Here is a 25,628-nt window from a genome sequence, read left to right as displayed (position 1 = left end):
CCCACTCCCGTTATGTGCACCCTCCCTGCCATTACCAGAGAGTTGACATGAGGATTCCTCCCAGTCTGGCTTCTAGCACCTTCCCTTGCCTTCTCCTGCTACTGAGAACCAGTCTCTAGGGAGACTGCCACATCACAAGGGCTCCCACTTTGAGCCACTGATACTCCTCGGCTCTCTGGTCCCTCTTTGTTGATAAAACCAAGCAGCGCGGCTTAAATGGGCCCTTTGTTCTCACTGCCAGCTTAGGGACAAAGGGTAGCTTTGTCCTGCCCCGAAGCCCTGCCCAGGCCCTGCCCACTGTCCACTGGACACTGCTCCTGCTGTCAGCATCCCCACACCCTGACCCCTCGAGCGGGTCAGCTCAGGTTCCAGGCCAGGCCTCGGAGTGGCCCCAGCCCTTTATCTGCCCCACTCTGTGGCTCCGGGCGAGTAGGCCCTTGTTCTGGGCTGCTGTCTCCTGGAAAGACCTGAGACACTCTGGCCTGACCTTCGGGCAGCACGGCGCTACCGCGGGCCAAGGCCAGCCTGCAGCTGCCCCACCTGCCAGCCTGGGGTCACCAGGGCACCCGGGGGAGAGTGGGTGACACGGTGCACAGGGCTCACGCCGCACTCCTGAGGGTGGGGAGGCCTCATCCCAGCACGGGGAGAGCAGGCGGGCTCCGTGTCTCTGGGTTTTAGTCCCAGTAGTGGGAATAGGAAGGTGGACAAGCCGACCCCTCAAGGTCCCTTCCCGGCTGCGACCTCTGTACTTCACAGACACACCTCCGCGGCTGTCCAGGCTGCCCATTCTTCCATAAGACACAAACAGTTACTGAACCCACCTGCGCATGGGCCTGCCTTCATGCATCTCACGGTCCTCGCCATCTGTGGCAAGATTCCGTGGGGCAGGAGTGCCCTCCGAGTGATAGCTACTGGGTTGGCAGGTTGCACCCACACCCTTCAGATGACTCCGATAGGGGTGCGTGGGGTGGGGAGGGCGGGGTCAGCCCTTCCTCCCGCTCCTCCACGCCCCACACTCGGGAATCACAGGGGTGAGTGGAGAAGGGCCGTCCAAGCTGCAGCGTGCACACAGACCGCGAATCTGCCAGGTCACCTGCAGGTGCTGACATGGCGGATCTGGGAGGGAGACGGAGTCTGCATGCCCAGCAGCTTCTAGGTGACAGCGAAGCCACTGATTCAGAGGCCAGACTGAGTAGCGACCTTAGGACGTATTTAGGAGCCAGAACCCAGAAGGGTCAGCAGACCTCGGAACCCATCCCAGTTAACCCCTGGATATTCACAGGGAGAACTGGGGCCAGGGGAGAGGAAGGGGCCTGCTCAGGGCCACAGGGCAAGTCAGCTATAGGACCATGTGCTCCAGCCCAGCCCTCACACCCTGCCCACCACGCAGTCTCCCTACGCCTGCATGCTAGGCGAGCGAGCCCGGGCTCACCCAGGGTCTCCCTGGAAAAGGCCCAGGCATGGCAGAGAGCAGCTGGGACTCCCATACAGGCTCGGGGGTCTTGGCAGGCAGACCAGTCTCATCCTGGCCCCAGCCACCAGGTTGAGGGGTTGGTAAGCAGGAGAGCCGTAATGGCAGGGGGAGGACAGACCAAGTCACCAAGCCAAGAGTGTAGGCTCCAGGGAAGTGAACTGGGTATGGGGCCAAGCCAGGAGATAGAGGAGGACTGGGCCAGGCTGGCAGGAGCACACAGACTGGGCCTGCCTGGCGTGGGCAGGGCAGCGAGGCCTAGGGACTGTATGGGGATCCAGGGCAGCACAGACCCCTAGGTGCCAGCTCCATGGCAGCCAGTCTGCTTCAGCCCCCAGGGATGGGCAGAGAAAGGTACCGATAGAACTCCAGTCTCAGCAGGGTCTGCCTTCGGAGCAGCTAAGTGAGGCTAGGGACCTCCAGCAGGCCCCGGAACACCTGACTGACGCGGATCCAGGCGAGGAGGACCAGGAGGGGCCGGATTTGCCTCCTTCTCTCTGGCTTTCTCTTAGAACACCTAAGGATCCTTGCAGCCCTCCCACCATTGCAGGCCTAAGTGTGTCCCCAGGCTTCAGATGACCTCTGCCCTCTTCCCTCTGCCCTCCACCCTGGCCTAGGTTCTCAGACTCCCCTGAACACAAAGGCTGGCAGGCACACGTGACAGAAATCAAGGCCCTCTGGCAGGCGGCCGAGGTGGAGCGGGACCGACTCACAGAGTTTGTCTCTGTCCTGCAGAAACGGTAACTCGTGGTGCCCAGGGAGCCCTCTTCTGGGCCTCCAGGGGTGGGCACGGGGCCAGGCTCACCCATGACCAGGTTCACCTCGCCTGAGAGCTCAGCTCCCACGGCGTTGTCCGGGACCTCCCCAGCACAGCTCCAGTGACCGCCCCCTGTCATTGCTCCGTGGCTCACCCTCAGGAGTAGCCCAGCCCCGTTGCACCCAGTGGGACCATCTCGTGGCATGTGGACATGGGGTGGATCAGGAGAGAGACTTGAGTCAGATCCACCCACCAGTCCATGGTGAGCCTGGCGCTGTCCTTAGTGATGGCGGAGGGTCCGGGGGAAGAAGACGTGGGCAGGACCAGCAGTTAACGTAATGGCTATGTCGCTGGACTCCCACGTAGTCGACCGCGGTTCGCGTCCCAGACCCGGTGGCTTAAAACTCACGCCGGGCGTGTGTGTGTGTGTGCCCAAGATCCCGAGAAGAGAATGGAGGAGAAGGGATTGCGGCGTGACCATCCCCCCTGGGGGGTGATTTCTCGCTTTCTGTCTCTCTGTCTCTCTCTGTCTGTCTGGCGAGCGCACGCACCCTATAGTGAAAACCTCTAAAAAAAAAAAAAAAAAAAACACAGGCTAGCCTGAGGTCTGGAATAACAAAGAACAAGCATGGGGACCAGCAGATAGCGTAATGGTTCCATCTCTGGACTCCTACGTAGCCGACCACGGTTCGAGTCCTGGACCTGGTGACTTAAAACTCACGCTGGGCATGTGTGCATGTATGCCCAAAAATCCTGCAAGGAGAATAGAGGAGAAGAGATGCCCCCCGCCCCACAGGGGGTGATTTCTCAATTTCCATCTCTCTGTCTCTCTGGTGAACACATGCACCCTATAGCAAAAACCTCTCTTAAAAAAGAAACAAAAAATAAACAAAGAGGGAACAAGCAGTTAGCGTAATGGCTATGTCGCTGGACTTCCAGGTAGTCAACCATGGTTCGCGTCCCGGACCCGGTGGCTTAAAACTCACGCCGGGTGCGTGTGCGTGCATGCCCAGGATCCTGAGAGGAGAGTGGAGGAGAAGGGATTGCGGCGTGACCATCCCCCCTGGGGGGTGATTTCTCTCTTTCTGTCTCTATGTCTCTCTCTGTCTGTCTGGCAAGCGCATGTGCCTTATAGCGAAAAACCTCTCCAAAAATAAAAAAATTAAAAAAATAAACAAAGAACAAGCAAGCTGCTGATAGGTGGGGGAGCTAAGACTTCTCAGAGGCAGAGAGGGAGGCGCCCGGGGCAGCAGGCCAGGAGGTCCATTTTCCCCAAAGGTCGTTGACAGACTTCCATTCAGATAAATCAGTGCGCCTCACTCAAGTGACCCTTCTGGCAAGAATCGCCAGTGCCCAGGCCAGCACGTGGCCGACTGCGTGACTTCCACACTGGGAAACATAAAGGACACCACTGAGCTTCTGCCCTGAGAGGTGTATCCCATGTCAGCCCGGCTGCTTTGATGACGGACAATAGAAACCGGTCTGGCTTAGCGAAGCCAAGGCGATTTCTGGAAGGTACTGGCCAAAGATAGGGAAGCTACGCAGAGTAAGATGTCCCCTCACCCCACCCCTGTGCACAGCTGGGACAGGGCAGGAGCGGAGCACAAGAGGAGTCCAAGCAGGTGCAGGCCTCTTGGGAGCAGGAATCTTGGGCCGTGTCTCCCGAGCCTCTGGGATGGTGCACCCCGACAGCCGGCAGGTCTGTGGCCGTGCATGCTGGGAGAGGAGCCCTCAGGTGTCCTGTCCGCTGCTGTGTCCCCTCACGTGGCCCTCTGACTGGAAGCACCTCCAGTGGTCACAGAAAGCAGGAGAAGAAAATGGGGTACCGTTACTGAGGGAGCGAGGGGCGCTAGGACAGCAAAATCAGTGGAAGCGTGCTAACTGAGCAGTGGGAAGGGGCCGGCTTTAATGACTTCTCTTCATGCAACACTTGGAGGGTGTGAATGGCAGACACACTCAGATACGTCCAAAAAGAAACATCAGTTCTTCTGTAATGGCCGTTCGATGGAGTGCACAACTCTGTAGTCTTAGGGTACACCTGAGTCGGGGTGGGATTTGCTTGAGTCATTTATGGTTTAACCATCCCAGCCTTGGGGGCTTCAACCATGATGGCTTCCTCTCAGACTCTGGGGATGGACTGGGCGGTCCTCGCCACACAGTGGCAGCGGGGATCCCTCAGTGGGCCTGTTCCACAGGAAGCTCGCAGGGGTGGTCTCTTTCCGTGGGAGATCTCACCTGACGCAGGGCAGAACATGAGGGAGGACTCACCCTCGCGGTGTGCCTACGACGCCTGTGCACTGGTAGCTGTACCCGCTGGGGTCCTCAGGTCCGGCCCACTGCTCCGCGTCGCCTGTGCGTTGGGAAGCTCTGGGAAGCTGCTCCAGGCCCATCAGCCCAGATTCGTTGTCTTTTCTACTCTGCGTATTGCAGTCTCACTGGACTCTCAGAAGAGGGGGCACAGGCACCCACTGCACTCAGAACCCCCAAACCTGTTGAGATCTTTCATCCCAAAGCACAGGACCTTCCTTTCTCAGAAATCCTCGATATCTACTTTTAAAAAAATATTTGTAGGGACTAGCAGTTGGTGTAATGGCTATGTCGCTGGACTCCCATGTAGTCGACCACAGTTCAAGTCCCAGACCTGGTGGCTTAAACTTACACCGGGCGTGTGTGCGTGCATGCCCAAGATCCCAAAAGGAGAATGGAGGAGAAAGGACTGAGGTGTGACCATCCTCCCTGTGGGGGGTGATTTCTCGCTTTCTGTCTCTCTGTCTCTCTCTGTCTGTCTGACAAGCACAGTATAGTAAAAACCTCTCAAAAAGAAAAAAAAAAGAGAAGAAAAGAAAAAGAAAAAGAAAAAATATATATTTGTAGGGAATAGCAGTTGGCGAATCGCTTGACTCCCGTGTAGTCGAACACGGTTTGAGTCCTGGACCCAGTGGCTTAAACTCACGCCGGGCGCGTGTGCGTGTGTGCCCAACATCCCCAGAGAAGAATGGAGGAGAAGGGATTGCAGCGTGGCCATCCCCCCTGGGGGTGATTTCTCGCTTTCTGTCTCTCTGTCTCTCTCTGTCTGTCTGACAAGCACATGTGCCCTATAGCAAAAACCTCTCCAAAAAAAAAAAAAAAATTTCGTAGTCTGTCCCAGTTTTGCATAAGGGGAGGTCGTACTATGCGTAGTTCCCCCGTCTCCTGTACCCTGCCCTACTAACGCCAGCTCCTTCAGACCCTCCCTTACCCGCTTCCCCAATCTCAAGTCCCTACCCCGGTGAGACCACCGTCCTCTGCTTCAGAAAGCACCCCAGGCAGAGTGGGCCACGGCAGAGCTTGGGCCATTCACTTCCCTGCTCCCGAGTCTGCTGTCCAATGTCTGAGGCTCTGAAAATGAGGTATTTTTTATATCTGACCCATTGACCTGTTGTTTACAAGAGAAGCTACTCAAGGCTTTCAGTCTTTCGTTATGGTGAAAGTCACTAAATAGGTCTCTATTTAAAAAAGCACGTGATTGCTTTTGCTTTTAGATTCAGTCTGGGAATGTCTGTGTTTGAGCATTTTCATGTTCGTCATATTCTGTCACCTTAATTAACATTTCCTATTTGCCACGATTGTATTTGTTCCCTTTGCTCCTTTCTCTTCTCTTGGATTGGATGTAATGACATTTTATCTCTTTTTCTTCTGTACGTGTTTGGAAGTTACACGTTTATCTCTGCTTCTAGTGGTTATCCTTAACTACTTTTTACAATTTTGTTAGAGGGGTCCGTGTGCTCTCCAGAGAGAGACAGAGAAAGAGGAAAGTGAGACGGCACCCCTGCTGCCGTGGGGCATGGTCACAGTGCAGTCCCTTTTCCATGTCTCCTTTGTGGATTTGGCCACGTATGCACACGCACCTGGGGGGGTTTTCAAGCCACCGGGTTCAAGACTTGAACCACACAGTCAGCCATGTGGGATCCAGCCTCTCACCTACCACGCTACCAGCTGGATACCTTTAATTTTTTTTATTTTTGAGAAGTTTTTTGTTTTTTTGTTTTTGTTTTTTGCTATAGGGCGCGTGTGCTCGCCAGACAAACAGAGACAGAGAGACAGAAAACAAGAAATCACCCCCCAGGGGGGATGGCCACGCCGCAATCCCTTTTCCTTCATTCTCCTCTCGGGATCTTGGGCACGCACGCACACGCGCCTGGCGTGAGTTTTAAGCCACCGGGTCCGGGATGCGAACCGCGGTCGACTACATGGGAGTTCAGCGACATAGCCATTATGCTAACTGCTGGCCCCGCCTACCTTTAATTTTTAGCATAAAACGCAGCAAGTCTAAAGTAAGTGAATTATCTTATTATCACATTGAGGAATAGAATAAGTGTAGAATATTTTAACTCTAATTTCTCCTCTTGCATCTTTCGTGTTTTCTTTCTTTCTTTTTAAAAAAATTTGCCAGAGGGCACATGGGCTTGACAGAGAGCGATGGGGAGTGGGGGTTGGGGGAAGGAGGGAGAGAGCACCCACCCGTGGGGTGTGGTCAAGCTGCAATCCCTCCCCCTCCCCCTCCTCCCTTCAGGATTGTGAGCACGCACACGTGCAGGCCCAGGACTCGGGCCATAGCATCAGCCATGAGGGATCCAGCGTCCTTAACCACTAGGCCACAGGCTGGCTCTTGTGTTATTTTTATTTAATACTTATCTTCCATATTCTTTTTTTAAAAAAAAACTTCTGAAATGAAACCCTCTAAGTTAGTCTTAAGTATCCAATAGTCAGTATTCATTTCCTTTTTTTTTTTTTTTTTGAGAGAGAGATTTTCACTGTAGGGCGCGTGCGTTCGCCAGACAGACAGAGAGAGACATAGAGACAGAAAGCGAGAAATCACCCCCCAGGGGGGATGGTCACGCCGCAATCCCTTCTCCTCCATTCTCCTCTCGTGATCTTGGGCGCGCACGCACACGCGCCCGGCGTGAGTTTTAAGCCACCGGGTCCGGGACATGAACCGCGGTCGACTATGTGGGAATCCAGCGACATAGCCATTACGCTAACTGCTGGTTCCCAGTATTCATTTCCTTTTGCCAGCACTTTTAAAAATGTCTTCACGGACCAGCCAGGGGTGTGGTGGTGAAGACAGCTGGATCCCGAATGGCTGACTGGGCAGTTGGAATCCCTACCTGGCAACTTGGCAAACACACTGGGGGGACCAGCAGTTGGCGTCATGGCTATGTCGCTGGACTCCCATGTAGTCGGCCGCGGCGCCATTACACCAACTTCTGGTCCTGGGGCACAGCAGTGACACAGGCTGCTCTGTGAGGCGGATCCCGGGGAAGAGTCCGGGTTTGGGTCCAGATCCCTCCCGGAGTACGCAAGGCACCTGTGCACCCAAGATCTGGGCAGGCTGAGGGTAGGGGTGGATCCTAGTATCAACACCCTGTTGGGACCAGCAGTTAGCGTCATGGCTATGTTGCTGGACTCCCATGTAGTCGACCGTGGTTCAAGTCCTGGATATGGTGGCTTAAACTCACGCCAGGCGCGTTTGCGTGCGTGCCCAAGATCCCGAGAGGAGAATGGAGGAGAAGGGATTGCGGTGTGACCCCCTGGTGGGGCGTCTGATTTCTCTCTTTCTGTCTCTCTGTCTCTCTTTCTCTTTCTGGCGAGCACACGCGCCCTACAGAAAAAAAAAAAAATCTCACAAAGACGAGGAAGAACATCTGGGGGAAAAGGGGAAAATTCACAATGTGCTTTGCCACTTCATGTGGTGTCGGTTGTTTTACTATTTCCGCTGTTATAAATGGAATGCAAAATTGGACAAAAGGCAGATGTCACTGAACATCGTAGCAGAAGCGAAAGCCCCCCCTCACAATGCAGCACATCCGTAACTGCTGCAAATCCCTCTGTGTCTGGCTCATTAGGTGAATCACATTAGCCTTATATCTATTTGTCTTTAAATTTTTAATTCATTATCAATTTTAAATTAGATGTTATATTACGCATACTCTTCCTCTACTTATTTCACTGCGTCCTATTGCACAGACATTCTCTTCCCATCAGCGTTTTCTTTTCATGGTCACATAGTATTTAATCGTGTGACTCCACTATGATTTATTTACCATTCCTCTACCGACGGGCTGTTGTTTCTCATTTTAAATACTTTCTTTTTTTTCTTTTTTAGATTATTATTATTATTATTATTATTATTATTATTATTTTGGAGAGGTTTTCGCTATAGGGCGTGTGCGCTCGCCAGACAGGCAGAGAGAGACATAAAGACAGAAAGCGAGAAATCACCCCCCAGGGGGGATGGTCACGCCACAATCCCTTCTCCTCCATTCTCCTCTTGGGATCTTGGGCACGCACACACATGCGCCCGGCGTGAGTTTTAAGCCACCAGGTCCGGGACTCGAACCGCTTTCGACTACGTGGGAGTCCAGTGACATAGCCATTATGCTAACTGCTGGTTCCCATCATTTTAAATACTTTCTTGTGTTAAGATGTCTCCTTCCTTCTCTTCTTATTTTACTTCTTCAGCTTTTAAAATCAGGAATTGCTGATGATTTTGCTAACGTAATGAGATAGTATGACAAATCTGAAAGAGGAGGCTTAATTGTAGCAAAAAGCATAAAAATCGGTCCCTTTAACCATTGAAGTATCCAGTCCAGTGGCGTCAATTACATTCGCAGTACTGTGCAACCAATGTTACTGACCAATTAGAGATGTTTTCACAACTCACACAAAAACTAACCTCGGAGCAATAATCGTCCATACTCTGCCTCCCACACCTAGTCCAGTAACCTCTACCCCACCTTCTGTTTCTATGAGTTTGCCTATTCTAGATATTTCATTTCATAGAAGTAGTCACACACTGTTTATCCTTTTGTGCCTGGGTCATCGTACTTAGCATGATGCTGTCGAGGTTAATCCTGGCATGACCTGTATCAGAACTTCATTCCCTTCGATGCCCGAGTAATCTTCCATTGTGTTCTAGTTACCTCGTTCTGTTTGTCCCTCCATGGAGTGACACTTGAGTTGCTTCTGCCTTTAGCCTGTTATGTACGGTGTTGCAGGGAGCGTTGCTGTACAAGCATGTGTTTGAGTCCCCGTTTTCAATGCTTTGGGGTCTATCCCAAGGAGTGGAATTGTTGGAACATATAATAATTCTATGGTTAGCTTTTGGAGGAGCTAACTGTGTTCAAAGTGTCTACACAGTTTTATAACTGGCAGTATACAAGGGTTTCAACTTCTGCACATCCTCACCAACACTTGCTTTCTGGTTTTTCAGTTATAGCTATCCTAGGAGTTTACAGGGGTATTTCACTCTGGTTTGGGTCGCATTTCCCTGATGATGTCAAACACTCTATCCTGTGCTTATTGGCCTTTTGTGTAACTTCTCTGGAGAAATACAAGCCTTCTGTCTAATTTTTAATTGGGTTGTTTATGCTGTTGACTTGTAGGTGTTTATGTTTTCTGAAGATGTAGTGTTTTACCACTAAATGTGTGGTACCTCGTTATACAGCAATAGAAAATGAATACATTTGCCCAGTCGCTAACTGTGAAATCAGATTTTTATAAGCTTACAGGAAACTGTTTTTTCTGTATTGTGTGATAGAATAATAATGAGGTTACGTAGAACTGTCTTGAGAAACTGTCTTGACCTGGTGTCTTTCTCAGAGGTAGGTCTTTGACAATCTTGTGTAAAGGTCAGAGTTTCTGTCTCTTCTTAAAATAATATTAGTGCATCCTCTTGGTTACTTTAAATAATGCTTTTGCAGTGGGACGCTAAGTATTCCCACTGTGTCCGTTCCATGAACAGTAGTCGACACGTAGCTGGTACATGAGCAGTAGTCAAAAGTGTTGTTCTGGGGCCAGCAGATGGTGTAGGAGTTATGTCACTAGACTCCCACATGGCTGACCACGGTTTGAGCCCCGGACCTGGTGGCTCAAAACTCACGCCGGGTGCATGTGCGTGCATGCCCAAGATCCCGGGAGGAGAATGGAGGAGAAGGGATTGCGGCATGGTCGTCCTCCCTGAGTGGGGGGGGGTGAGTTCTCACTTTCCCTCTCACTGTCTCTGTCTTTCTCTCTCCCTAGCGAGTGCACTCACCCTAAGGCAAAAACCTCTAAAACACAAAACAAAATGAAAACAACAGACAAAAAAATCCTCGCATTTTATGTTCTTGTTAGAAGATTTCAATCCTTGTCCTAGAGTCCAAGCATGTTACCAGCTACGTGTAAAGGAAGACTTCTGTAATCCTACTTGGGGCGCATGAGCTCACCTATTTACTTACTTACTTACTTACTTACTTACTTACTACTCATTCTTTTCATTGCCCAAGACTATGCATGCTCACCAGAGAAAGGCACAGAGAGAGGGTGAGGGGAAAATACCCCCAGTGGGCTTGGTCACACCCCAGAATCTTCTCTTCCATTTCTTCCTCCTGTCAGGACTTGGGGCACACATGCACATATATGCAGTCTGTTCTTCAAGCTGCCAGAGCTGGTGTTTGAACTACAGTCAGCCATGTGGGATTTGGTTCCCTTAACCGCTAGGCCAATGGCCCAGTAGCTGACATTTCTTTGGGACCTTTGCTCTGGGGTAATTTCCACATTTTGTCTTCAGTATCACTGATTTGAGTCTCACAGGGGCCATTTTATTTTTCAGTACTTCTGATGATTCAGTTCAAATTTTTTTTAAAACAACGTATTCTAAGGGTGATTTCTCTCTTTTCTTTCCTCATTGAGAGTTCTTTGAGGCATCTGAGGCGTTCCCTCTCCTGTCTCTCCTACCAAGTCTTCATTAACGGGGGAAGGGGGGCCTGCACTGATGTTCAGCCTGGACCGTCTTTTAAGCTACTGCTGATCCCCCTAAATGCCAGCAGTTTGCCAGCACCTACCCGTCTCCCCACCAACTTCCTAGATCTGCCAGTCCCAGCAAAGGTCTGGGCTCCTCGGCTCCAGGGGATCCTGGGAGGCAGTGGCAGATAGTGACAGAGAAGGGACATTCCAAATAGCATCACCCTCTGCTTCTCTAGGCACTTCCCTACATGCTTTTCTTTCTTCATAGAAAGGAGAAATCTACCCCCTCCTTACACTAGATTCATATGGGTTTCTGTCTTTCTTTTTTTTGAGGGGAGGGATTTTTGCTACAGGGCGTGTGCGCATGCTGAAGAGAGAGACAGAGAGACAGAAGGTGAGAAATCACCCCCGGGGGTGTGGCCAGGCCTACAATCCCTTCTCCTTCATTCTCCTCTCGGGATCTTGGGCACGCACGCACGTGCGCCCAGCGTGAGTTTCCAGCCTCTGGTTCAGGACGAGAACCGCAGTCAACTACGTGGGAGTCCAGAGACATAGCCATTACGCTAACTGCTGGTCCCTCGTGTGTGTGTCTTGATTGTCTTTCTCTCCAACAAAGCAGGAAGTCCCATGAGGACAGGCCCCTGGCGCAGTGCCCGGTATGAGTGGGTGTCAGTACCTGTTGAACGAAGGAGTGAGTGAGTGGTGAGTGGATAATGGAGGAGTGTGTCCTTCTCTCAGGACCGGCGCTCCCTGAGGAAAGATCAAGGCCAAGACACAGAGAAGGACGTTTTAGATGAGAGCTGCAGAGGCCAGGGGGGCTTCAAGCAGGAGAGTGGTACCTGCGGATGCGTGCCCCTCTCCACCACCTGGGCTCTGTAGGAAACAGGACATGCAGTTCTGTAAGGTCCCCCCATTCCCCCTATGTGCCATGGTTTTGGGGAAACCGAGGCTTTGGGGACAAGGATCTCAGCTCCAAGGGCTGTCACTGCTAGTCACCTTGAATGGCTCCAGCAACCTTCTTTCCAACAAGCCAGACAGGTAAGGAGAAACAGCTCCACCCCCTACCACTCACTGGGCTCTTCTGACAACTCAGGGAGAGGCAACGGCTCAGTGTTCTCTATAAAAACCTGTTCCTGCAGATTCAGAACCAGAGGGTCTCAGTTACCCGCTGCGGACAGCAGGAGGCGCTAGCTTGGATATGCCGCCAAGCTGTGCCCCTCACCCCACCCCAGCCCTTACCTAGGTGTGGCCTTCTAGGCCTTTGTTCATTCGTTTACATAGATGAGTAGTTAGGCGTGGAGACTATTATTCAGTGATGTTTTACATGCATGGCATCATACCGTATGTATTCATTCCTATGGCACTTGCTTTCCCCCACCAGCTCTAGGCCTTGGAGCTAATCCCTGTGCGCACATAGCTGGACCTCATTCTCTTCCCTTGCCAGAGCAGTGCCGTCCCGTGGAAACTGCTGCGATGATAGAAACCGATGCAGTGGCCATCAGCCACCTGTGGCTTTAGAGACCTTGGAACTTGGGCCGGCCCTAGAGCCTAATGGTTAAGAGAGCTGGATCCCACATGACCAGCTGTGGTTCAAATCCCTGCTTCAGTGGCCTGAGAAACATGCCAGGCACATGTGCTAGCTTCAGCGGCCTGAGAAACATGCCAGGCACATGTGCTTGCATGCTTAAAATCCTGATGGGATAGAGAAATGGAGGAGAAGGGATTGTGGTGTGACCAGGCACCATGGGGGGGGGGGGGGACTTGTGTGGATTTTTTATATGTGTGTACACACACACACACACACACACACACACACCTTTCTCTATGTCCCTGGTAAGCTCATATGCCCTCTAGCCATTAAAAACAAACAAACAAAAAAAAGATGAACTTGAAAAATTGAAACGTGGGACCAGCAGTTGGCATAATGGCTGCATCACTGGACTCCCATGTGGTCAACTGTGGTTCGAGTCCCGGACCCAGCGACTTAAACTCACGCCGGGCGCATGTACGTGTGTGCCCAAGATCCCGAGAGGAGAATGGAGGAGAAGGGATTGTGGTGTGGCCATCCCCCCTGGGGGGTGATTTCTCACTTTCTGTCTCTCTGTTTCTGGCGAGCGCATGTGCCCTATGGCAAAAACCTCTCAAAAAAAAAAAAAAATTAGAACGTGACTAGGGTGGCTAAGGAACTGAATTTTTAATTTTACTTAATTAACTTGCATTGTGGTAGCTGCATTCGGTCAGGAGGCTGGAGCCACTATGTTGGCGACCCACCGGATGAATATGTCACCACTGATTTCTCTTTCCTTCCTCGATAGGCCTTTAGGCTGTTTTCAGTTTTTGCTTTTGTAAATAAAGTTGCAAGGAACATGCTTTAACATCTGTAAGTAGCTGTATACTGCATTCGTATACACATTTGTGTTAGTCTTCGTTTATTGCTCCGAATCGTTGCCCTTCTGCCTTTTCGGCTCTGTAACCAATGGAGAAAGCCGCTTCCTCCAGCGCTGGGAGTTTCCAGGCCACCACTCTGACTTCCAGGAGTGTGGGTTTCCCTTTGCTCGGGTTAGATAAGAGGGTCCTGGTCTTCAGCTGAGCCTTTAGTGTCACAGATGTCTGAAATGCCACACCTTGACCTTGGAAGGGTTTAAGCCCAAGACCCAGAGAGATTAAACAAATCCTTCAGGGCCAGCTGGTGGTGATGTGGTAGTTAAGGTGGCTGGATCCTACAAGGACACCTGGTTTGAACCCCAGACTTGGTGGTTTGAAAAACCGTGTGTATGTGCATGCCCAAAATCCTGAGAGGAGAGATGAAGGAGGAGGGATTGTGGCATGGTCATCTTCCCTAGGGAGTGATTTCTCACTTTCCCTCTCTCTCTCTCTCTCTCTCTCTCTCTCTCTCTCTCTCTCTCTCTCTCTCTCTCTCTCTCTCTCTCTCTCTCTCTCTCTCTCTCTCTCTCTCTCTCTCTCTCTCTCTCTCTCTCTCTCTCTCTCTCTCTCTCTCTCTCTCTCTCTCTCTCTCTCTCTCTCTCTCTCTCTCTCTCTCTCTCTCTCTCTCTCTCTCTCTCTCTCTCTCTCTCTCTCTCTCTCTCTCTCTCTCTCTCTCTCTCTCTCTCTCTCTCTCTCTCTCTCTCTCTCTCTCTCTCTCTCTCTCTCTCTCCCTCTCTCTCTCTCTCTCTCTCGCTGTTTTCTCTGGAGAGCACAGAGAAAACAAACAACAAGGACAAAAACAAACCTTTTATGTGAAATAGTGCACAACAACTTCAAAGTCCATGAATTTATGACAGGCATTTGGAAAACAAAACATGAAGCATAAGGCAATCACCAACCCCAGGAAAAGCAAACAACTCAGAAAGGGAACGCGGCATTAGCGCACAACCAGGCGCTGAATATGTTCCGAACGCAGTCCCGGGGTAGACAGGGTTTTAGAGCCATGCCCTTTGCTCCCTGCTGTTTTGCCTGCGAAGGCTTTCTGTTCCATGGCAACGTAGATTTTGCAGATATGATTGTTGTTATGGACCCAAAAATAGGAAGATTATCCTGGATTATCAAGCAGGCCCAATCTAATCACTTGAGCCCTTAAAAGCAGAGAAATTTCTCCATCCGAGGTTATTCAGAGACAAACTGCAGCAGAGGTCAGAGATTCAACGCAGCGTAAGAGTGTCTAGTTGGCTTCAGAGATGGACAGGGCAAGGTGGCTTCTAGAAGCCGAAATTGACCAACGGCCTGCAGGAAACAGGGTCCTTCAGCTACCTGAAACTGGATTCTGCCAAGGCCCTAAGTGGGCCTAGAAGTGGACTCTCCGCAGAACCTTCAGATAAGAGCCCAGGTCAGCCAACACCTGATTTCAGCTTGTGGAACCTGAAGCAGAGTTTCCAACTGAGACTGCAGAATTCTTTCCCTTTTTTAAAATTTAATTTATTATTATGTAATTTGCTATCGGGTACATGTGCTCATCAGAGATACAGAGAAACTAAGAAAGCAAGCCACCAGGTCCAGGATATGAACTGTGGTCAGCCATGTGAGAGTCTAACACCTTAACCACCATGCCACCTGCTGGGGCTAAAGGCCTGAAGAATTCTGACCTACAGAATTGTGAGAAAATAGGTTTATATCGTGTTAAGCTGCCACATTTGTGGTGATTTATCACAGTTGCACAGCTGCAGTAGAAAACGCACATAGCACCTAACAGCAATACAGCCGAAAAGGGTAGAGGTGATTCGGTTTGGTGGGGGAAGAGTACAAAAATAAAGCAAAATTCTCATTTTGCCAGTAAGAAGTCAAAAGCTTATATGTAGCCCTTAAAACAAAAACAAAACCCCAGCAGCATAAGTGTCTGTAGAAATAAGGCAGTAAATCTTCAAAGAAACAGCCAGGGCACCAACAGTCAGCGTAATGCCTATGTCGCTGGACTCCCACGTAGTTAACCACGGTTCGAGTCCCAGACCCGGTGGCTTAAATTCACGCCAGGCGTGTGTGCGTGCGTGCCCAAGATCCCGAGAGGAGAATGGAGGAGAAGGGATTGCAGCGTGGCCATCCCCCCTGGGGGGTGATTTCTCACTTTCTGTGTCTCTGTCTCTCTCTGTCTGTCTGGTGAGCACATGCGCCCTATAGCAAAAACCTCTCCAAAAAAAAGAAAAAGAAACAGCCAGAAGTATTACAAGTGGTTGCTTCTGGAGAAGAGGCACCGGGAATGATGGGGCTGGGAGTGGCTGTGAACTTTTTCATCTCAAGTCTTGGATAGACAACTGGACTATTTTTATTTAAGTTAATTATAGGGCATGCGTGCTTATCAGAGAGAGAGAGCACCCCTCGGGGCATGGCATGCCACAATCCCTCCATCTCTCCCTCCTGTTGGATTTTTGGACAGGCACACATATGTATCCGGTGTGTTTTTAAAGGTACAGGGTCCAGGACTCAAACTGCATGGCTGACCATGTCGGATCCAGCCTCCTTAGCCACCCTTAACCACAGCCAGTCCCCAGCTGTATTATTGTACTATTTTTGGAGAGGTTTTCGCTGTAGGGCGCATGCGCTTGCCAGAAAGACAGAGAGACAGAGAGACAGAAAGTGAGAAATCACCCCCTAGGAGAGATGGCCACACCGCAATCCCTTCTCCTCCATTCTCCTCTTGGGATCCTGGGCATGCACGCACATGTGCCCGGCGTGAGTTTATGCCAACGGGGCGTGAGTTTAAGCCAACGGGTCCGGGACTCGAACCGCGGTCGGCCACATGGGAGTCCAGCGACATAGCCATTACGCCAACTGCTGGTCCCCAGCTGCATTACTTTAAATGCACATTCCTATTCATGCAATGGAAATCAAGGCCAAGTCCCACCGCTGCCAGTGTAAGAGGTGCTTCCCTGTCTAAGGCCTGAGCAGGTGGGCGGGGGCTGGGCCTGCCAGCGGCTGTGCACCCCCTCCTCTGATCGCCAGGGTGGAGGAGAGCAACAGCAAGCTCCTGGAGTCCGAGAGGAAGCTGCAGGAGGAGCGCCACCGCTCTGTGGTGCTGGAGCAGCACCTGGAGAAGATGCGGCTGGAGCCCGGGAGGGCACCCGCTTCGCAGAGAGCTGCACCCCGGAACAAGACAGGTAGGAGCTGGGGTGCCAGAGTGCGGTGCCAGAGCGGGGGCAGCTGGCGCGTTCAGTCCACGGCTGCACATGTGGGATGCAGGGCCTCTGTCAGGGCAGACTTCTGCTTGTCCCTCTGTCTGCGGGTCCTCTTCCCCGGCCCCAGTTGGCACCCGGAGCCCCAGAGCACCACCGGCCCATGGTGCCCTGGCGCAGCCCCTGTGAGCCTAGCAGGAGGCCATGGTGCCAGCCCCTGCCCTGTCACCCCATCCCAGCCCTCAACCCTCTGTCCCAAGCTGACTTTGTTCAAAGTTGGTCACGGGGCAGTGTGGGTCTCCTGGGGAGGCTGAAGTCACAGCAGCTGACGCAGGAGAGGAGGCCCTCCTCGCCCCCCGTGCCGCCGGTGTACATGTGTAGGACTCATGTGGCCCCTCCACAGGCCTAAGCTCTCCTGCCCGTGTCCCCTCCAACCTCAGCACGCGGCTGCCATCTCTTTCACGGCCTATAGCAGCTGCTTGAGCTAGCCCGCTTCACACCCCTGCCCCCTCACAGCAGGATCCGCACCCCTGCCCCCCTCACAGCAGGTAGGGGGAGGGGAAAGGAACGTGCTCTGTGCTTTGGGATGTGTGTGTCGCCTCTGCTGTCACCTCGGCCTGATCTGGACACAGGAGCGCACGGCTGCAGGGGGAAGCCAGGCGTGCTGCCCGGAGAGGGCCGTTCTAGCACGTGACTCTCAGGGTGTGTGGCCTCAGGACCAGCAGCAGCCGCCGATGGGCTGGGCACACTCGGGTGCCAGATGCTAGAGCCAGAGGCCATTTCTGAGATGGCTGTCTGCCAAGGAGGAAGACCTCCAGGGGCTAGGCCTGCCTCCCTCGGGTGGCCCACCGCAACCCCTGTCCAGGCCCTGGAGCGAGAAGGGGCTGCTGCCTCCGTCATTTTCACACCCCCACCCTGTCCCCCAGCCCCTCGTTCCCGGTGCTCAGCCCAGCTGAGGTCGGAACATGCAGAGGAAGCGTGGCAGAAGCAGGGCACGAAGGTGGAGATGGGGCTGCCTGCTCACCCGCCTCCCAGCAGGCCCAGGGCTCAGGGGGCTCCCAGGAGCTGCCGCGAGACCCAGCTAGGAGGGGCCCTGGGACTTAGCCTGCTGACCCTCCTGGGCTCTCAGCACGTGTCCCCTGGGAGTATGGTGTCGCAGGGCCATGGGCTCAGCCCCCGCTGGACAGCCAGACCCCCAAGCGTGGAGATGAGGCCATGGCAGGGACGTGCTTTGGTTCTGCCTGAGTGTCCATGGGGCTCAGCCACCTGGCCTGGACCACGGGCAGAACACCGGCCCTTGGGGAGCACGCCTCCCTCCACCCCTGCCAGCCTGTACAATGAGACCAGATTCTGCGGTCCAGACCCACGCAGCACTCCACTCCAGCAGGGGAGGCAGGCCTCTGAGCAGAGCGGACGAAGCAGGAGGAAGGAGGGCGTGCAGGTGCTGGAGTGGAGGGGAGAGGAGTGTGAGGCGAGGTCAGGCAAGTTGCGGGGCACCCAGGAGGTCCCATCCCTCGGGGCCTTGAGGGCCAATCATGATTCATTCAGGCCTCACAAAGTGCCAGAGGCGTGAGCTGTGATCCTCACTTTACAGGTGAGAGAACCAGCCCAGAGAGGTTTCACGGCTCACCTGCGGCCACACAGTGGCAGGCGAAAGCCAGGTCTGCCGCTGCCGGTGTGTCAGGAGTCTGCCCGAGTCCCCTCCAGACTGGGTTTATCTTCTCGGTGCGCTCTGCAGCTCCTGTCCCAGCACCCGGGACCCTCTGCTTTCTAGTGTGGAGCTGCTGGCCCAGTTGGGGACTGGGGTTGACCCAGAGGTGTGAGGGCACCCGGGACAGCCTAGTCAGGCTCAAACTGCAGGTCAGACCTCAGGACCGGCTGGCTTCTGTCCTTGGAAACAACTCACCAGAAGCCTGTGAAGTTTAAAGATGGAGACAGTGATGAAAGTGGAGGGACCACCTTGGTACAAACCAGGTAGAGGGAGGGCCGTGGCAGAGGCCAAAGCCAGGGTCAGGAGAATTCAGAGCTGGCATCAAAGAGGGCTTCTAGAGGGAGGCGGCCGTCCACCCCAAAGGCGGTGATGTTTTACCAAGGGGAAATGCAGTAAGTGGGCAGTGGGGAGGAGACGGAGGACATTGGCATGAGGCGGTGGCCTCCTCACACACTGCCTGCTACCGCCCCACAGGTCTGCCCGCCCCAGACTCCAGCCACCACCCGACTGGGAGTGAGAAGGACCCATCCTTCACCCAGCTCTCCGACGTGCCCGTGCAATCCCAGATAGAGGAGCTGACCACCAGGTGCCCTCTCGCCCCATATTCCGCAAAGGGTAGAGTCGTCTTGTGCAGAGACACCTCGGGGGCAGAGAGACCACGCCCCCCCTTCTGCACCTTTGACTTCCGCTTGCCCGTGGGCTGATCCCACTGGTCCTGCAATTCAGGGGCTGCCCTTCAGAGGGTAGAGAAACCCCGGTGAGCCCTATGGTCCATGAGAAGGTTATTCCAGCATGATTCCGAACTCACTTTTCTTTCTCGAATAGATCTTTTAAGATCAAGTTAGGGACCAACAGATGGTGTAATGGTTAAGTCGCTGGATTCCCATATAGTTGATCACAGTTCAAGTCCCGGACCCGGCAGCTTAAAACGCACGTGTGTGCATGCATGCCCAAAATCCCAAGAGGAGAACGGAGGAGAAGGGATTGCAGCGTGGCATCTCCCCTTGGGGTGATTTCCCACTTTTTGTCTCTGTCTCTCCAATGAGCACATGTGCCCTATAGGAAAACTCTCCCTTTTAAAAAAAAAAAAAAATCCAATGCAGTGACGGGAAAGGAAAAGGGGGCCCCTCTACAGATCAGTACTCCTCTTCAGGGCAGCCGACATTGCTGGGAGCTACTGGGGGCCAGGCCCAGGGCCATGGTGTGCCCAGAGAGGAATCCCATGTGACATTTCCCCCAAGGGTCCGTGGGAAGAGGGGAGGGGTCAGAGAGAACCCACGCGCAAGCAGCCATGCCGGGAGGCCTGTTCCAGGCCCTCTGTGCACCATGCCCACGTGTGTGCCAGCTCAGACCAGACTGAGCGTTGTCTCCATGTGGTTCAGGCTGGCCATCCAGGTGGAGGAGAATGAGATGCTGAAGGCCGCCCTGGGCAGCGCCGTGAAGGGGAAGGAAGAGGACTTCCGCATGTACCACGAGACCCTGGGCCAGGTGAAAGGGGTCTTCCTGCAAGCCCTGCGGCAACAGAAGGCGGACAGGACCTAGGGCACAGACCAGGGTTGGCTGGACCGAGAGGTGCTGATGGGACGAGGCCCGGCTAGAGACTCCACGGCTGCAGGAGACCGTCCAGGGCAGCCAGCACAGCCTCATCTCCCAGGAGAGCTCCTGAAGGGTGACCAAAGCCAGTATCCCAGGCCCCGGGCCAAGGAGAAGCCCTGGTAGGGGCTGCAGACCAAGCAGGTTCATCTGCGGGGAGGCCCAGCAGCCTGCTGGCATCGGCAAGAGCTTTGGGGTAGCAGCTGGCTGGGAACGGACAGGGGCACCCCTCGGACAGGTGCTTACTGCCTTGTCCTAGACTTTGCTGGGGCCCTGCGTGCCAGCTCGACTCCACACCCAATGGAGGGCCCCCGGGGCCCCAGGCTGAGTGCATCCTCCAGGCCACCTGGCCCCACTCCAGGCCCTCGCCAGGGCAGCCCACTGCCCCACTGTCGCCCTGTTCGTGGACACCTCCACCCCACACAGACTTGGGCACCAGCCACTTTGCCAGGCTGCTCATGCAGGCTCTTCCTCCGATGCAGCCCTCAGACTGACAATAATAATTATTTTCGTAATTACTGACGCTCTCAGTGAGTGAGCGCCTAGTCCAGCTAGCCCGCCAGTACCCCTGGGCACTGTGGTCCTGTCTTACAGATGAAGAAGCTGAGGCTCACGGGAAGAGCTGAGCAGGTACTTTCCCTGGTCTGTCTGACCGCAAAGCCAGGGCTCCCCGGCTGACCCAGGGCAGGCAGGCAGGCGTGCCCGCCCACTGCTGGCCAGCAAGGGCGGAGGCGGAGCTGGACTAGAGCTTTGGGCAGAAGGTTTCGAGGCCATGGGTTCAAGCGAAGGTCCTCTCAGCAGTGAGGGCTGCTGCAGGAGGCCCCAGGAGCCCCAAATCTTCTACAACTGTTAGCATCACCCCCTGTCAGCTGCAGCTGCAGCTATAGAGCAGGATGGCTCATCCACAGCCACACTCAGCCCAGCACCCTGGCTACGCATGCACACAGAGGCCCACGCAAACATATAATCCATGCGAACACCCAGATTCGGGAGCATGTGACCACGCGTGCGCACACTTAGGCATCTCTCCCCAGGTACAGTGAGCGTGCACGCATGTGGGCATGGACGCAGTGGTGCTGCTTGTGTAGTCACAGACGTGCAGGCACGCATGCTGTGCAAACACCCCCTGTCCCTGGAAGGACCACCTGCCCCGGGTTCTTTGGTCCCTGTGTGCTCAGGCCTTTCCTCGGGGACGGAGCTGTGGGGGAACTTGGTGTAGCCCCATTCCCCCTCACAGGAGGTAGAATGGTGCCACCGGGCTGAAGTGATTTTTTTTTTTTTTTGAGAGGTTTTTGCTATAGGGCGCGTGCGCTCGCCAGACAGAGAGAGACATAGAGACAGAAAGCGAGAAATCACCCCCCAGGGGGGGATGGTCACGCCGCAATCCCTTCTCCTCCATTCTCCTCTCAAGATCCTGGGCACGCACGCACACGCGCCCGGCGTGAGTTTAAGCCACCGGGTCCGGGACGCGAACCACGGTCGACTACATGGGAGTTCAGCCACATAGCCATTACGCCAACTGCTGGTCCCCGAAGTGGCGATTCTGATGGGGTCCTGCAGGTCTCCAGGAGAGACGTTTCTCTCCAGTTACATGGGAGAGGAAGTGGCCAGGCAGGGAGCCAGAGAGGAGTGAGGCCCATGCCAGGAGGGGTGACATGTGACAGTGCAGAGGGGCCAGATGCAGCCTGACCTCCAGGCCAAGGAGGCAGCAGCTGCAGGCACTGCGCACTCCAGGGGACCCTCCGAGTGTGCGGTGGCGCAGGTGCCAGTCCTCGGGGGAGTCCCTGAGGGAGAGAGGAGGCATGGGGCCGGCAGTCCCTAGGGAGTGGCAGACCCACAGCCAGAGCACTGTGGGGTGCCCTGCTGCTCTTCCCAGCCTAGGTCTGAGAGGCAGGAGCTCCGAGGCACATCGGCTGCGCAGGGGGGGGGCTTGCTGGTTCTTGCTGAGACCCTGCATGCTGGCTCAGCTCCACACCCAACAGAGGGCCCCCGGGGCTCCAGGCCAAGTGCCAGCTGAGCACCCCGGACAAGTCACTTAGTCTCTCCGAGTCTCCGCAGCCTCCTTTATAAAAGGAGAATGAGAATAGAAGCCTCCCGCAGGGCTGCCACAGGGGTCAAGGAATAGCCCAGAGACATCGAGCTGCTGGCTGTTTACTTCTGCACCGGGAACACGCGGCCGTAGGCTGACTTCCCCCCACATCAGTAAGGAAATAAGGACAGAGGAGGATGAAGCCCGCAGGCAGACAGGCCCGGCACTCTCGTGTGCACACCGGGGGCGCATTGTGCAGAGGTCAGTCCGGATTCACTAGGCCAGGCTGCTCCGTTCCCTCACTGGGACCCTCGGGTTTCACCGGGTAAGAAGTGTCAAGTGCTTAGGGCAGCGGCTGGCACTCAGTAACCGAGCTCTCTGTACCCCCCTGCTAGTTCGCCAATATTTGTCAACGGCCCCTCCACCCTGGATACCGCAGTGCTGCAGGGCAGCACTCCAGGGACTCCCAGGCCAGCCGGGTCCCCATCCATTGAGAGGAGAAGGGACGGCTCCTCTGAGAGGAGCTGGAGGGGACTTGCTTCCTTCTGGTTGGGCCCGAGGCGGTGCTCCCTGGCTCCCTGCCCAGCTCTGACTTGGGGGATCAGGGGGACTGTGAGGAGCCATGTTCTTCACACCCCCTGAGGTCAAGGTGCAGGGAGGGACAAGGGAAGGCCCAGGAGAGCCTGGGAGGGCTTTTAAGGAAGACATGGGTTGTCAAAGGACCAAGGACTGGGGCCTGAAGGACCTAACAGAGGTGGCCAGGGGGTCCTGTCCCAGTCGGTGCCCACAACCCCTCCTGGGCAGTGTCTCCACCTGAGGCCTGAGGATGGCTCACATCCCTGCCCGGGTGGGCAGCAGGTGGGCTGATGAGAACACCAAAGACTTGGCCACAGAGTCATGAGTTGAGGGGCGGAGTCGAGCCAGGAGGCAGGGGGTGGAGTCACCTCCCGGGAGACTCCGCCTGGCTGCACCCCAGGGCGCCGTGGGTCTGTGCTCTCAGCTCCCAGTATGACAGGTGAGACCTGATTGAGCTGTGGCTGTGGTCCGGCCTGTCCCTGGGGCCTCCGGGGCACGACAGTGGAGTTGGGCAAGGTTGCAGCCTGGCTCACACGTACTCCATTGTTGCAGGGCCCCACACCTGCTCCCAGGAGTCCAGGGCAGGGTGGCCTCCCACCCAGTGGCCAGAAGCGGCCTCTCCTCCTGCCCTGCCCTCCCCTAGGGGCCCTCAGCCAGCCCTTGGCATAAAGAAACCTCTGCCTGGCCACCCCCCTCCACAGACGTGGCTTCCCCCCAACCCACAGGCCCTGAGCCCTGCACACACAGCATACAGTCAGACACCACATACATACAACACACGGGCACACACAATCACACGCCATAAACGGCATGAAACACAAAAACACACGTGCAGACCCCACACATCACAGAGAGAAAGCGCGATCGTGTGCACGCACGCACGCACGCACGGCCCTGGGTACTCCGTTCCCGCAGCGCAGTGTCAGCACGCGTCATGCAGGTCTTCCCCCACATTTCTACTTTGAGCAACGGCAGGAGACATTGAGAGAGAAAAGGGACTGGACTCGGACAGGATCAGTCCTCCCCACGTCTCTCCTGGTGGGCCCTGACCCAGATCCGCGTGCTAGTCTCAGCCCATCGGTGGTGGCTGGGGTCCCCACCACCTTGACACGGGCGGAGCTGGCTTCAGGTTGCCCAGCCCCAGGTCCAAGGGGACCTCCCCTGCCATCCACCCCTCTTGCCACACACCCTGCAGACCCCGCTGTGTGTGGGTCACCCACTGAGCATCTCACTGCCATGTGAGGCCCGCCTTTCTGGAGTCGGGGTTCATGGTTCTCCGACAGCCTCTCTGTGTTAGTCACTCAGTGAGCTGGGCCTCTGTCGCGGAGTGACTTTCTTTTTTTTTGGTGGGGGAAGAGGTTTTTGCTATAGGGCACGTGCGCTCGCCAGAAAGACAGATACAGAGAGACAGAAAGCGAGAAATCACCCCCCCCAGGGGAGGGGATGGCCACGCCGCAATCCCTTCTCCATTCTCCTCTTGGGATCTGGCATGAGTTTAAGCCGCTGGGTCAGGGACTCAAACCGCGGTTGACTATGTGGGAGTCTAGCAACATAGCCATTACGCTGCTGGTCCCTCATGGAGTGACTTTCTGAGTCCCCCTAAGAACCTAGCAAGGCCAGGCCCAGCAGAAAGCTCATTCTACAAGTGAGGATCTGAGGCCCCGAGAAGTGGGTCACACCAGAGGCCTGGGCCACAGGCTCAAGTCAGCTGGCTGCACCCTGGGGCCAAACTACCCCGTCTGCTTCCTGGGCCATTCTTCAAGCCTCGGAGGGCACCTTGGACTCAGCCAGCCCTGCTGTGAGTGCACAGCCCCAGCTCCTGCAGGGCATGCAGTTCCCGTAGCTGGGGCTGACCTCCTGGGGCATCAGCTTCCTCCCGCCACCTCCTGGGCCTCTGCCTCCTCTCCTGTTAACTGGGGGTCACGGTAACACCTCCCCTATGGGCTGCGGTGACATTAAAAAGTTACTGCATATGCATCCTGGCTACTCTGACGAACTAACCCCTAACAGCAGCTGACCCACCTCAGGTGTCCCCTCCAGGGACTCGGCCTCCCCCAGGCTGGCCTCCTTTATCCCATGATCTCGCCACAGCCCTAAGCTGGCCCTCTCCCTGGGTGCCGATCAGGCTCAGGGTCCACTGACACAGACTCACGTGGTGCTCCGTGGAGAGCGTGTGCCGGGGCGGGGGCTGGGAGGCTCCCAGCTGCTGCATCTGGGCCAGCGTGCCTGCATACCTGGGAGAAAGCTCAGGGCCAGTGCAGCCTCCTGCCCAGGCCTGCTCAGGTCCTAGGGCCCTGCTGAGTGCAGAGCACCTCCCTCCCGTCCTCAGTGTGGAGGGACCAGCAGGGGCTCCAGGAGCAGTCTCAGGACTGACAGGACCACAGAGCACCTCCTCCCCGTCCTCAGTGTGGAGGGACCAGCAGGGGCTCCAGGAGCAGCCTCAGGACTGACAGGGCCACAGAGCTCCTCCTCCCCCAAGCGCTCCCTAAAGCACACACATGGACGAACCCCACAGACAAGGCATAGCACAGCTCCCCCAGGCTCTGGGAGCCTGTCCCAAGGGGGCACTCTCAGGGCCTCCTTCCCCCTGGGGTAGCCAGGGCTGAAGCCTCGACTGCCCCCACCTAGGGTCCCCAGGGGGTCTGGGACATTTCTGGATCTCTCCACTTCACCATCGAAGGGTGCCGGCCACTCCCAGGACCCACTCAGGCCTTGCAAGAGACCACCCATTCAGAGATCTCCCTATGGGACAGGGCTGGGGTGTGGGGGCCCTGCAGATCAGTCCTCCTAGGCACAATAGCTGGCTAGCTGTGATTTGACATGAAAAGCCCCGGGGCAGGGGGCTGCGTGGACAGTCACATGCGAAGGTGGGGGCTGGCACCTGCAAGCGGAGATGTGAAGTGTGTGTGTTGGGAGTGCCGTCTGGTAGGGCCAGGGCTTATAAGCCTAGAGAGGCTGTCGGGGTCATCTGGAAGACTTCCTGGAAGAGGGGAGTCCTACCTAGCCGTGAGACGGTGGCACAGGCTCCCCAGGGGCCAGGGGAGGCAGGCCTTAGTGGGCCCATGTGTCCCTGCCTGGTCCTATGCCACCGGCCACCCTGCCCCCCCACCCCATCCTCCCTGCGG

General features: G+C 55.1%; 1 protein-coding gene across 1 annotated transcript in view; it reads left to right on the top strand.

The window, feature by feature from the left end:
- Nucleotides 1-19,852, top strand: part of CCDC13 (coiled-coil domain containing 13) — a 78,771-nt gene extending 58,919 nt beyond the window's left edge. The window contains exons 13-16 of the mRNA XM_006155402.3: nucleotides 2,089-2,211; nucleotides 16,425-16,579; nucleotides 18,780-18,891; nucleotides 19,688-19,852. Of these exons, the coding sequence (XP_006155464.1) occupies nucleotides 2,089-2,211; nucleotides 16,425-16,579; nucleotides 18,780-18,891; nucleotides 19,688-19,847 (550 nt within the window). The 3' untranslated portion in view covers nucleotides 19,848-19,852. The remainder of the gene's footprint in view (nucleotides 1-2,088; nucleotides 2,212-16,424; nucleotides 16,580-18,779; nucleotides 18,892-19,687) is intronic.
- The last annotated feature ends 5,776 nt before the right edge of the window (nucleotides 19,853-25,628 follow it).

The sequence above is a fragment of the Tupaia chinensis genome, unplaced genomic scaffold (assembly GCF_000334495.1).
Source record: "Tupaia chinensis unplaced genomic scaffold, TupChi_1.0 Scaffold000451_2, whole genome shotgun sequence".
Lineage (NCBI taxonomy): Eukaryota > Metazoa > Chordata > Mammalia > Scandentia > Tupaiidae > Tupaia > Tupaia belangeri.
This window is presented reverse-complemented; position numbering and strand designations above follow the sequence as displayed.